The sequence below is a fragment of the Pteropus medius genome, unplaced genomic scaffold (genome assembly GCF_902729225.1).
Source record: "Pteropus medius unplaced genomic scaffold, Ma_sr-lr_union100, whole genome shotgun sequence".
Taxonomy (NCBI): Eukaryota; Metazoa; Chordata; class Mammalia; order Chiroptera; family Pteropodidae; genus Pteropus; species Pteropus medius.
The window spans coordinates 43,206,471-43,220,674 of record NW_024344378.1 but is presented as its reverse complement, the minus strand read 5'-3'; the positions used below and the strand labels follow the sequence as shown (position 1 = coordinate 43,220,674).

General features: G+C 34.5%; 1 protein-coding gene and 1 pseudogene across 3 annotated transcripts in view; one reads left to right on the top strand and one right to left on the bottom strand.

Moving 5' to 3' along the window:
- The first annotated feature begins 12 nt into the window (after window positions 1-12).
- Window positions 13-14,204, top strand: part of SLC25A16 (solute carrier family 25 member 16) — a 38,265-nt gene continuing 24,073 nt past the window's right edge. Inside the window, exons 1-4 of one of the 3 annotated variants that reach the window (XM_039871965.1) lie at window positions 13-274; window positions 3,822-3,914; window positions 8,255-8,388; window positions 9,284-9,347. In XM_039871965.1, the coding sequence (XP_039727899.1) occupies window positions 157-274; window positions 3,822-3,914; window positions 8,255-8,388; window positions 9,284-9,347 (409 nt within the window). In that variant the 5' untranslated portion in view covers window positions 13-156. Of the gene's footprint in view, window positions 339-3,821; window positions 3,915-8,254; window positions 8,389-9,283; window positions 9,348-14,204 lie in introns of all 3 variants that reach the window. The other 2 variants (XM_039871967.1, XM_039871966.1) reach the window with 2 other exon arrangements.
- LOC120609452 (28S ribosomal protein S24, mitochondrial-like) lies at window positions 13,384-13,881 on the bottom strand (annotated as a pseudogene).

Genomic DNA, 14,204 nt, shown 5'->3' with positions numbered 1-14,204 from the left:
CCCCGCCCCTGGCGTACGCCATCATGCCGCGCCGCCCGTGGTATCCCGCCCCGCCCGCACAGCGATCTGCACCAGCCTGTCAGCCCCAGATGTCCTAGACCCCGGCTCTTGGTTTGTAAATCGGCGACTAAAGCTCCCGACACAGCTCTGGTCCTGATGGCGGCGGCGACGACGGCGGCCCTGGCAGCAGCCGACTCCCCTCCAGCGATGCCTCAAGCAGGAGGGCCCACGGCCCGCCGCGATTTCTACTGGCTGCGCTCCTTTCTGGCGGGAGGTGGGTGTCTGCCGAGAAGACGCGGCCACACTCGGATGGCAGGGACAGGACCTGGATGGAGCAGGTCGGATGCATGCGGCCGTTCTGACATTCTTGGGCAATAGCTGCTTCAATGCTCTGCCAGATGTTTACCTTGACCTACTGTCACCTTTTTCTAATTAATAATCACTCGGCTAGTGACAGCAGGGTCCTGGGGAGGAAAGGCCTCTAGCTGCCGTGGAGCGGCTGAGGACGTGGAAGGGCTGAACCAGGCACCCATTCTTCAGGTTTGGATGGCAGGGAAAAGAGAGAAGTCTCTTACAAAGACCCCAGGGTTTCAGTGAAACATTCTGGCACCTCTTTCTTTTTTAAAAACCATGGATGGCCTAGTATAGCCTTGGATTTTGCTGTTTGCCTAAAAGAAACCAAATACTGGAGTTCAGCTTTTTAAAAATGATTGGGAAATTGTGCAAAACTGTCAACAACCAAAACTGGCTCCAACTCTGTCACAGTTGCTTAACAGATAGCTAGCTACTTGGCAAGTGCCGCTCTACTTTGTGTGACTGTGGGGCCAGAAGGTTCATATTGTCTCTCAGAAATTTCCTCTGTCTTCCCATAATGAGATATTTCAATATCTACCCCTGCTTAATTGATTGTCTGGGTTGTCACAACTCAATTATTTGTTAAGCCTGGGAATTTTTAAAAATCTGATATTATGAGGACTTGTAGAAAGATAATATCTGTATACTGCAGTAGTATTAGGAATTTAGTTATTTTGTTCTACTGATGAAAAGGACATTCATTTATACAAGGAACATCTGAGTGCCTGCTATGTGCCCACTACATGCTCATCGCACATCAGAGAACAAAACAAAGACCCTGAAGTTTACATTGGTTGGGAGTTGTGAGGAGAAAGACAATAAACAAAATAAAAAAGTAAGTTATGTAGTATGTTAGAGATGATGAATGCAATTGGAAGAAGTAAGGAGAGTGGACAAGGAAATGGAGAGGCTAATTGGTGCATATTACATAAGGTTGTGTTAAGCCTCATTGAGAGGATTACATTTGATTAGACTTGAAGAAGTGAGAGAGTTTAGCAAGTTGATGTCTAAGTAAGAGCATTTCAGGCAGAGGGAGAGAAATGCTAAAGCAAAGGCGTCAAAGTAGGAGAGGGCCTGGCTTGTTCAAAGAAAAGTAGCGATACCTATGTAACTGGAGCCAAATGCTGTTGATGGAGGAAAGAGGTTGGAGAGGTAAAGGGAGGCAGAAAATGAAGGGCTTCACATACCATTGTAAAGATTCTGATTTTTACTTGGAGTGAAGTAGTGAATTAGACCATTACAGGTCTTGAGCAGAGAAGTGAGATGATGTGATATATTTCAAAATGATCACTTTGGCTTCTTGGTGAGAATAACCATAGGAGGGTAAATATGGAAGTAAGGAGACCAGTTTAGAGGTTGTTGCAATAATTCAGATGATGGATGGTGGCTTGGATCAGCTTACTAACAGGAGAGGTGGTAGAAAATTGTGATTTAGATATAGATCGAACAAATAATATTCTCACAGACTAGAGATGGAATAAGGAAGAGAAGTCAAGGGAGACATATTTGGGTTTGAGCAACTGAAAGGATGAAGCTCTCATTGACTGTTATGGGAAGGCTGTAGTTGGAGCAACTTTCATGATGGAGGAGATGAGGAGTTCAGTTTTAGACTTGTTACATTTTATGATATTGACTAGATATTGAAATAGAGTCATGGTGCATGTAGGCGAGGATAGCAACCAGGACTCTCATATTCTGCTGGTACTAATGTAAAGTGATATAACCACTTTGGGGAACTAGTTGAGTAGTTACCTATGAAACTGAACATTTGTATGCCATATTCAATATTTCCAATGCTAGATATATACCAACGTATATATTTCTGTTCCTGACTGAAATATTCATGGTAGCCCCAAACCAGAAGCAACCTAAATGCCCATTACTGCTAGAATATATAACTAAAATATAGTATAATCACACAATGAAATACTGTTCAGCACTGAAAATGAATTAATTCTTGCCACATGCAACAGTGGATGAATAATATTGGAGAGAAGTCAGACACAAAGCAAGCCATACTGTGTGATTTTATTTATATAAAGTTCAAAAACAGTGAAAACTAAGTCCATGTCGTTAGAAGTCAGAAGGCTGATTGGTTGTCTCTGAGAAGGAGGGGCAAATAGTGATTTTGGGAGTACAGAAGAAGGACTGTAATGTGGGGAGGCTGATAATGTTTCATTTCTTGATTTGGGTGGTCCTTACGTGGATGTATTCACCTTGTAGTATGTAATTCATTAATAGGCATACTTATGATTTGTGTACTTTTTTCTATATATCTTACAGTTATTTATTACACAAAACCTATTAAAAAGAGGAAAAGAATTGGAGACAGCATATACTGAAAACTGCAAAGGAATCTTGATTAAGTTGTTTATTTTTTAGAAGTTTGTGTAGTTTCTTTGTTTTTTGTTTCTTTACATAGCAATATTGTTTTAAAATCAGGTTTATTAAGGTATCATTTATATAGAGTAAAATTCACCCTTAATTTAAATGCATATTCAACTTATATTTTCAATTTGTGTTAGGTTTATCAGATATAACCCCATTGAAAGTCAACTCCATTGTTTTAATGGAAACCAAATCAGAGATCACAGAGTGTGTGGGCATTTGTACATGTAGGATACTTTACAAAAGTGTTTTAGTTCATTCGGGCTGCTGTAACAAAAATATCACAATCTGGGTGGCTTGTAAACAACGAACATTTATTTTTCGTAGTTCTGGAAACTGGGAAGTTGAAGATCATAACGCCAGGAGATTCAGTGTCTGGTGAGGACCTGCTTCCTCATGGACAGCACTTTCTTACTGTGTTTTCACAAGGTGGAAGGGGTCAGAGGTCTCTTTGGGGCCTAGTTTATAAGGGCACTAATTACCTCCTAAAATTCTCACCTCTAAATACAATCACATTGGAAATTAGTTTTCAACATATGAATTTGGGGGGCGGGACACAAACAACATAGCAAAAAGTATATATTGTTACCTTAGAAGCATGCCAAGCTAGTAGGGCTGGCCTGTATGTATGCACTTTACTGTCATCCACATGTCTGCATAGTGGCATATGGTAGGGACCAAATATATAATTGCTGAATGTATGAATGAATGAATGAATGAACTTTGGGGTAAAAGTTCATTATTTTAATGCAAAAGTTATGCAGAAGAAGAGGAGGTTACTTCAAACAGCCTTACAGTTGAGTAAATACCTTCAAGTGTCTGTTTCCATAACCACATTTAGCAAGATTCTTGGTGTTCATCAGGTAATAGGGGGCAGATTTACATTCTTAAAACTTATTTTTAAGTATGATATATTCAGTTATCATGTTACAAGGAATGAGAGCCAGTCATCTACATAGCCCTTCTACTGGGCAGTTCCACCCATGGAGATCACAGGGTGTGTTAGCTGAACAAATAATGATTTCCATCTGGAAATAAATGGTATACAATTTCTTCCTGACCTCTTAACATTTTTTTAGGTATTGCTGGATGCTGTGCAAAAACAACAGTTGCTCCTTTGGATCGAGTAAAGGTTTTATTACAAGCTCACAATCACCATTACAAACACTTAGGTGAGTTAATAGAAGCTAAAAACTAAAATTGAATGAAAATATTACCCATCTTGGTTTTCAGTTGAATTATAGTGGAAAGAAGACAAAAAGGAAGTTCAAGTTTGGGGGCAAATTTTGCAAGGATGTCTTTCTTATCCATTTTAATATTTTCATTTGTAATAGTGGTTATACATTATCGTATTAGGGTACTGGTATCCTCTAAACCAAAATCTTTGAATCATTGAAATACATACTGTTTGTTTATTGGGATTAATGTGTCACATCTTTCACAGACACATTAACAGCTCCACCTGATTTTTTCAAAAATCTAATCAGTGATGGAGATAAGGTTTATTCCTTTAAACACTGTTAAACATGCCTTCTAGAAATCTTAGTGCAAGCAGAATCCAATGCAGTCAGTATATATGCATTGTTAAAAAAATATCAAGCCTTTAGTTCTTCCTTACAAACATAAAAATCAGCCATTTAATTAACATAGACACTAACAATGTATCAGTGGTCAGAGTAAGAATTTTTAATAACCTTTTTGGAGGACATTTTGGTAATATGTATCAAAAAAGAGATATACTCTTTAGCCTTGCAATTCTAGTTCCAGGAGGTTATTTTAAGAAAGTGCTAATCAGAATTGTGCTCAAGATGTATATATAAAAGAAAGTATTATTTATGTTAATAAAAAATATTTATTGGCTAAATATTATAAAAGAATATTAATTGGCTAAGAACAATATTCATAATGTATTAAATGAAAAATATTTCAAGATGGGTGAATCATATTGCATTTTATATAAATAAACATGTGCTTAGACAAAAGGATAGAAGGGCAAACATTAACATGAAGCGGTTAATTTTCAGTGGTGAGATTTAGAGAAAATTTTTTTCCTCTAAGCTAATTTGTAATACATACTGAACTTATATTACTTTTTCAATTAGAGGGGAAAAAGATTTAAAAGAAAAAAAATTACTGTGGACAGAGACCAAAAAAAAAAATTAGGTTAAGGCAGCTAACTTATACCCTCCATTGCTTTACAGTTTCATGCTTCAGTAGATAGGAATGATGTGTTCTCTGCATGATCTATGCAACATCACTGTGTAAGAAAGATGGTTACCAGAGTGAATAAGAATCAATTACTTTTCCAATTAGGTTTTTAAAATGTGGTTTTTCTCAAAAAATGGAATGGATATTTATGTTATATATTAATCATAGTTCATTTTCTCAATATTTTAAGTACTAAATCTGTACTTAAAATTAAAAGAAAAAAATTGCTACCATCTCTGTCTAGCAATGAATTCCGTATCTTCACATTATACTGCTCATGTATAGAAAGAATCAGACCTTTGAAGTTATTGAGATTATATAAAACTCGAAAGAAGGAAATGATTCTCTTTTGTTATCTACATTGAGGGCGAAAGGAGATGAATTATATTATCCAATATGTTGGAGTGCTTCACAATGACCCACCATGTGAATGTCCAAGCAGGATTGTTTTATTTCTTTAACCTCCTTCCCATGCTGATGTATGTTGTTTTGTTTCCTGATTTGTAATCATTAGATTACATATTCACATTAGATTTCACGCTCTCCAGGACTGCATGCTACGGGCTGCAGTGTACCCTACAAGGCATGCAAAATTTGAGCTGGAATTCCTGGAGTGCAACAATGAACTGTTGGTGTGGTATATAGAGTTTCATGTAGCTTTAAAATAGACAAGCCAAAAACAAAGAAGGTGGTGTTGGATTTTTAAATTTTCTTTTAAAAATGTCTTTGGACATTTTAGGTACCTCCCTTTTTATATGTATGCGTAAGAACATAAGATAGTTTTTAAAATTTTGCTTTTTAAAGCATGAATTTTTGCAGTCAAATTAAAGATGAAGATGTGCTATTGATTAAAACTTCTACTTTAGCTTCTTTTACAAAATATGGGACATTACTTCCAAGGCATCAAAAACTACTTTTTATTTTGAGTCAAAATTATTGTGGCCAAATGAAAAGGAAGGAGCATGGTAATTAGGATTTCTCCTTCCCTCAATTTGCAATGTTGGTGTAAAGAATTTTTTCCTGTGATATACTACAAATCTTTGACCTCTATTTAGCTTTACACAGTCAAATGTGATATAAAAATAGTAGATAAATTATAATAGGATTCTTTAAAAGTCTTTACTTTTAATTTTGGGTTTTTTTTACATTTTATTTACTTTAATTTTTGAATGTGTAATATATTCACAAGCTCATAATTCAAAAAATACAAAAGCATATGTCTTTCTCCCTCCATTACTCCCTCATTGGAATCAAGCATTTTTACAAGTTTCTTCCGTTTACTTTCAGAGCTAATAAATACATATGCAAACATATGTTTATATTTTACCAAATATTAGTTCCTTCTACTCTTAGTTTGATAAAGTAAGTAAAGATACAGAGAAGGATTTAAATAACACATAAGCCTGATATAACAGATACACAGGGGACTTTGCACTCTGCAGAGAAGACATATTCTTTCCAAACAGTTCTGTAACATTTCAAAAATTGGTCCAGTGTTATACCATAAAGAAAATCTCTGCAATAACTATGTATGATGTCAGGTCAGTATTAGACTTATCAGTGCAATCATTTTGTAAATTATATAAGTACGTAATCACTATTTTGAACACCTGAAATTAATATAATATTGTATGTCAACTGTAATTGAAAAAAATTTTTAATTATTTTTTAAAATCTCAATTTCCCAAAGTAAAAATAGTGCAGGCTATAGGTTGAAGTTAAAAAAAACAATACGATTTCTCAGTAGATATTCGAAAGCCATTTGAAAACCTTTAACATCCATTTTTTATCTGTTTTTGTTATTTTGTTTTAGGTGAGATTTTTGTAAAAAGCATGTAGTTAAATATGACCTTTTAACAGAATTTGAGAATCTTTGGTTTTTAATAGAGAGAATTGTCATTCAGATTTTTTTGCAATCATTGAGTTGTTCACTCACATTCTTATTTTGTTTTGTGTTTATTGTGATTTTCTTATCCTCTCCAGCCCCGCTTTCCTGCTCTTTGCTTCCTGGATTTCCTTTTTTGAAAGTACTATATCTGTTTCATTTCTGGTAATAGTTTCTCTTAAAATGTTTGTGATAAAGAGTTTTAAAGAATAATAAAACATGTAGACTCACATAGAGCTTCGGAAAAAAACATTATCAGTACAGTTGAAACCTCTTCTGTACTTCCCCTCATTAGCCTTCTGGTCCTTACTAGATAGCCATTGTTCTAAATTTGATTACCCTAAGTCATTCTAAATACATTTGAATCAAATTAAACAGGGCTTAACTTTTACCCTCTCTCCCAGAAGGATGATGTCTTTAATAGAATTTCTTTTTTGGGGGAAGGGGTATACTTAGTTTTATTATTCATGTATTTTGGGAGAATTTTACATATTATACACATACCTATGTATGTATACATAATATAATTCTTTTTAATAGACTGTCCATTTAGATATTTGCTTATCAATAATGCTTTTAGGGTATATCTTTTCTTGGATGTTAATAAGTACCTACAATTTTAATTTCTGGGAAAGGATCAAAAGGTTACTTGTACTCTAAAATTCAAAATGAGCCTAGTGATTTGCTTTCATATTAGATCAAATTTTTGTTTGAAAAATTTGGAAAGGAACCTGAATTTAAATAGTTTAATAATGAAGTATGTGTGACATGTTTATGGGAAGTCTGAACTGCAAATAGGATTAGCGATTAGCATTAATAGAATAATAAATTAATTATTAGAATAATAAATAAGTTAATAGAATAATAAATATATCAATATATAGGATCAGAACTCCTGCTTTTGTTTATCAGTATTACTAATTAAAGAGTCCTAATAATGAAAATTTGCCCCCAAATTTAAATAGTTTTAATAGTTTTTTTATTCGTTTCATTTATTTAGTGGTATACGTGTGTAGCAAACCGTACATGATGAATCAGCGTCAGTCTCGGAGACTTTCTTGATCCTTCCAGATAGAGTTGATCATTTGCAGTACAATATCTGGGCCTTGAATATGTTTCTGTTAATATTTTTTAGATTGTTATAGTTTAATATAATTTGTGATAATTATAAATATAATTACTATCACTTATAGATTTTATATTTTTACATGCAGTATGTTTATGTAATTTGAACCCATAATGTATTTTAAGTAGGTTTAACTGTTATATAGAAATTACTGTTTATGTAATTCCTCAAGCAAAATTACATCATGAATAATGGCATAGTAATCTTTATCTGTGATTGTCATGAAAATTTGAATTTAGATAGTTTTCTCTGTTTTAATAGCATTTTTCTTCTAAAAATCTTTCTAAAAATAGGAGTATTTTCTGCATTGTGTGCTGTTCCCCAAAAGGAAGGATACCTTGGATTGTATAAAGGGAATGGTGCAATGATGATACGAATCTTTCCCTATGGTGCAATCCAGTTTATGGCGTTTGAGCATTATAAAACGGTGAACTTTTATTTTGTTTTCTTCTTTCGTGTCCTTGAATAATCACAGTTAGTTGACAGGGCATTTGTTTTGGCCTTTAAAGTTACTTTAGATGAATGGATAAAGTAATGCCTTTTTGAAGGAATAAGACTTGTGATAGTTTAAATTTTTAAATATAACTGGTTTTGGAGTTATCTATTCTGTAATTGTTAGTCGTTTTTGAATAAATTGTTTATGTTTGCACTTATGAAGAAGAGCCAAAGTATCCTTCAAGTAGATAATTATAAATTCACAAAATATTAATAGCTCTTTAATGTGCTTTTTGTTTCTCAGTTATAGGAGAGGAACATTATGGCTTTGGATTTTTTTATTAAATAAAATAGTGCAACTATACTGTGAGAGTCTGTTTTTATGTAATGATCTAAGTTAACAGCTTTTCCTGTCTTACTTGTTGATTAAGTTTCTCTTTTGTAGCGGAATGAATTTATCCTCAAACAACTCAGAAAGGGGTTAAGTATGTTAAACTTCCTAGGGTATCTTAAAATGACAGTATTCTAAGTTAGTCAGAATTGATGCCATCAGTATATCAAGACTTCATTGCCTATAGAAGTACTTTATTCCTATTATTCCCATTCATACTTTAAGTATTTGTGGTCATCAATGTGTAGAATAATATATTTGGTAATTCTAAGCTAGGTTGCTTCTGTAAAAGTACAAAATTAGAGCGGAGACTACAGAGGAAATACCTGACCTCCTTATGATGTGATATAACGCTGCCCAGTTTTGTATAATTGTGCTTATGTCACTCACATTTAATACTAGTTCTGTAACTCTTTTGAAATAAGTCTTCATTATTAAACAGTGAAATGGGCAGCATTTAAAAAATATCATTTAATTTGATGTTTTTGGTTTCTAGTTAATTACTACAAAGCTGGGAATTTCTGGTCATGTGCACAGATTAATGGCTGGATCCATGGCAGGTAAGAGTAGGTATATTTTATTTCTGACAAATTTATTTTCTATTAAAATATTTAATTTGGTTTAGGTGATATATATGACTGATTAAGTAGCCTACATTTTTATCTTTGTATACTCAATTATATAAGAAATTGTTAATATCGTAACTCAAAAAGAGTACTTAACAGTAAGAAATGGCAAGAAATAATCTAAATTTACAACTATGTGAAAAACGTATTGACAATTCTATTTCTGGAAATGTTTATTTTTTTCTTTCAAAAAATTGTAATGACTATAGTAATGCATAATCCTATACAATGAAAATAGTTCCACTCCCTCGAAGCAGTCATTATTAGCAGTTTCTTATGTATGCTTTTTTCTAATACTACTCTAGGATTAGAACTTTTCTTCTATAGTTCTCAAGACTATACATAGATCTTTCTGAATACATAGATCTTTCTTATTTTTTAAAAAAACTGTTATATTCTAAGATATGAATGTACCATGATTTATTTAATCACTTTCCTATTGATTGATATTTAGGAAGTTTTCAGGTTTTGTTTCACAAATAACATTGTACTTGTATGACTATATCTGTAGAATAAGTTTCGAGAAGGGAAATTACTTTATCTATCAAAGGATATATGTATTTAAATTTTGATAGACATTGCCAAACTGATCTCTACAATGCTTTCATTGACCTTTCCCCTTACATACCATACCAACACTGGGTCTTATCAAATTTTTAATATTTGGCAATTAATTATGAATAAGATTGATCAGCTTTTCAAATTTTTATTGACTGTATTTCTCTTACTTTGTGACTCGAATTATTTCTATTTTTTAAATATTCATTTTTATGAGTTTGGAAGTTTGGACATTAGTTTTCTATCTGTTACATATTGCTAATATTTTATTTCCCAGTTTTAGATTTTTAGAAACATAATGTAAAAGTTGTTTCCCCCCATATAGAAGTTTTACATAGCCAAATGGGTTGGTCTTTATAAATGCCTTCCCTATTCTAAGATTAAAAATATTTACTCATGTTTTCTACTAAAACTTTTATATTGATTTTTTATGTTGATCTTTTTAATATTTATTTTTATATAAGGAATGATATAGGGGTTGAATAAATTTTTTTCTCTAAATGACTAGTTAGTTGTGCCAACATTATTTACTCAATAATTTATCCTTTCCTTGATTTTAAGTACCACCTCTATCATATACTAAGTTCAGTGAATTTATTTAAGAGAAGAAGTAGGGATATATATAGTGATATTTAGCAACAAAAATGTTAATTGTAGTTTCATTTATTGTACCAAAAATTAATTTAAATATGTAGCAATTGAAGAGTGGTTTAAAAAAGTACATATATCAGAATTCTACACATCCGTTAATATATTTTTTTGTAGAATTGTATTTATTGACAAGGATGTTTACATTATAAATAGAAAGCAGTTTACAAAAGAGAATGTTAAATATCGTATTTTGTTTTTCAGTATATGTGCTGCCAAAGTGAGTACCATATTTTGGTTTTTAAAAAGTGAATACTTATATAAATATTCATAGAAAAAAATTTGTAACAAGTTAACAATTTTTATTTCTGCTAATGGAAATAAGACCATTGGAAGGTGATATATTAAAATCTTAATTGTAGTTATCACAGGGTTTGTAGAATTTCGGATAACTTTTTGACTATTACTTTAGTCATGGTACGACATACCCCATGATTATGTCAGGTTCCTGTAACCAAAATTCGGTACCATCTCTTGATGTGTACTAGCAGGGGCAAAGAGAGAGGAATGGGCGGCTAGAGCATATAGATTATTTGGCCTTACTGAGTGAATAGGCTCCTGCTTTTCAGTATGTGCAATTAAGCATTCTAGTAGTTCTGATGCCCTTGAGGTCTACATATGTGGTATGGTGGGGAAAGGAATGTGGTAAGATGCTAAACAGGCTTAAAGGCAACAAAAACCTTTGGATAAATGTAGGAGACATTATGGCCATAGATAATCATCTTCCTGGTTGTTCAGCCAGCCACCTAAATTCCTCTTTTTGTCTCATTTGTAACACAGGGATTTTTAGTTATAAGTAGAGGTGATATGCAAAATACTTAACATCCAACATAATGTGGATAGCAACCAATCAGGGCAGGGGCTGGGCATTAGCAGTTAGAATAGCTGTATGGTGCCGCCTAGTGATCATTAGAACAGGTTGCACACTGTTCTTTTGAGAATTTCAAGGAGGCTTTGTGGTACCTTTCCCAGATACCTTTATATTTAAAAGGGATCTCTATCCCCCTCGAGCCATGATCTAGAATTCAGAAGCAACAGGCTTCCTAAATGTTTGAAGAAATTGCTCTTCTGAACTGATAGTCCAACTCTTGAATTTTTTTTTTTTTTTAATCAGACTTACTTTCCTTAATTAATTGATTTGAGGCCTGATTTGTACATGCATAGGGCACGGGGTGGGCATGATGTTCAGACATCTGCTTTCTAGCCCTTTGGCTAGACTTACCTCATGCAGTTATCTGAGATCTCTGATTTCCACATGAGACTGCTGTACAAGAGGCATCCACAGTCACTTACACAATTATTCTTGTGTAATAATGATTGCAACTGTGGCTCCTGAATGTCATAATTATCTTTCCCTAAATATTCTCTAAGAGCATAATTTTAGTTACTATACTAATCAGAGATCGTGCACAGCTATAGACAGATGTATCTTTGTAATTTCTAGCTGATATTTAATATCAGGCTTGAAGCAGTGATTTGCTTCCAAAGAACAGGGTATAGTAGAAATGAACTCCCTTCGACATCTACTCTAGACCAATTTCCTTAGCTTTGTGTCTTAGCTTTTATATCTGTACTTCATGGAGCCCTTCCTTTGTCTAAAGTATTTACTTAGAATCCATGTGCTTTTAGATGAACTTCAATTTCTGGATATGTCATAAGTTTTGGATGCTGCTCCCACTGTGGTAGCCTCAGATAGGGAAGGATGGTGATAAGCTGGGACGAAAGCCATCTCTAAAAACTCAAATCTGCTTTCATATTCACTGATAAATTGGGGAAGAAGGAGCTTGACGAGGGTCAGGATATGCTTCTCTATTCCAACCCTGTGTCTAATTTTTTATTATCCAGTTTTTCATATTAACTTCTCTTTTCCCTCTACTGCCTCTTCCTTGTAGTGTTAGTTCTTTTGTGAAGAAATCCTTCGTGCTTCTTGCTGGAGCAGAATAAAAAATTATATTTGCCATATTTTCAGAATATAATCTCCAAAATTTTAATGACCAAGGATTATCTGTTTTTGGTATTGTGGTTAGAAATATAATTTGCCACCAGAGGTTTTTTGTTTTTTTATTTAAGCATACAATGATTATGGGAGGTAATGTCAAGCATTTCTAAGCTTTTCAAATCAGCAAAATCTAATTGCTGATTAAAGTATGTTCTTGGGTACCACAATTCATAGTTCTAGAGTATAGAGATAACAAAAGGATGAGAATTTAGGGGTTTTTCATCCTCTTAGTTTCAGTCCGTTTGAATTCATCACTAAGTCCTCAGTTTTATGACTGAAGGAAAAGAAAAGTTGGCACATACACAAAAATTGCAAGCACATTTCAACTTGTTTGAGTTTCCTTGGGCCCTGATAGGTGAAGATATTCTGCTCTTTGTACTGAATTGTAGTTATAAAATGGAGGAAGAGGAAAATTATCACTACCACTATTTGTGGTAAGTATTTTCTGATTTTTCTTATTTGCCCTTGGAGGGCTTTTTTTGGCCTTCCTGTAAAGCAGTGCTGGTAGAATAGTAAGGAGATGTATGACAGAAAAAGTCTTAAATGGGAGACATTAGCTTTATGAATTGAAAATGCCAGTCACCACCCTCTGAATGACTGATATATGTCATTCTTTTTTTCAACATGAAGAGTCCATTTATGCAACACAGCTTTGAAAGTGAAGCCTCTGGACTTGAGGGGATATATTTCCCCATTTCTATTTCACCCCTTTTACACGTTTCTGTCCTTTGCAGGCTAGAGCTTGATGCAAAAAAGGTTACTGTCCTAGATATACACAACCTTTGAGGGCACAATTTGGAGGGGCAGATGCACAGGACACTTGTAGAAGTGGGACAGCAGAATCTTACTGTAGCCCATTGAGGAATTAGGACTTGTGTGCAAGCAGCTGCCTCAAGATCAGAGCACAGCTGTCCACCTAGTTAGCCCAGCGCTTTAGGATAAGCTGGTCAGCCAGGCAGCCTGGGAAGGTGCCCAGCATGAACTTGAGAAGAAAAACATCCTCCACTGTTCACTCTGCAGCATGGTCCTCCCCATCTAGGTACCTGTGTGCACAGCCAGCCAGCCCTTGCGGTGGGCTATGTGGTGGTGCGCGTGTGCCTCCTCGTAGGTCACTTGCTTGTCCCCCTTGCCCACTTGGACTTGGGCCACCTGATTCTTGGCACAGACTGCAGAGGTATGCAGGGTATGCCAGGTACATAGCAGTTCTCGGCTCTAGGACAGCACCCACAGCCTGAGCCCCCTGCTGCACATGGGCGCCTCCATCTTGGGCTGATACGTCATTCCTTATTAGTGTCAAACTGAGTTCCTATTTTGTTGCATATTCCTCTCCAGTAATCCTCTGATTGTGCTTCTCTTTTTTATTTGAATTCTTGAGCATTGATGAGAAGGAAAAGAGAGATTAGGAGTAGAGGAATTTGGTAAAAAGAGGAGACAAAGATTTAGTTCTTAAAGGAAAGGGTCGGAAAATGAATATCTTAAAAAAGAATAGACTGGGAGAATAATAATAGCTAACACTTAGATATAATATTTACTATTGTTGTAGGATTCTCGAACGGAGAGATGGGACACCGAGGCTATAAGCAGGA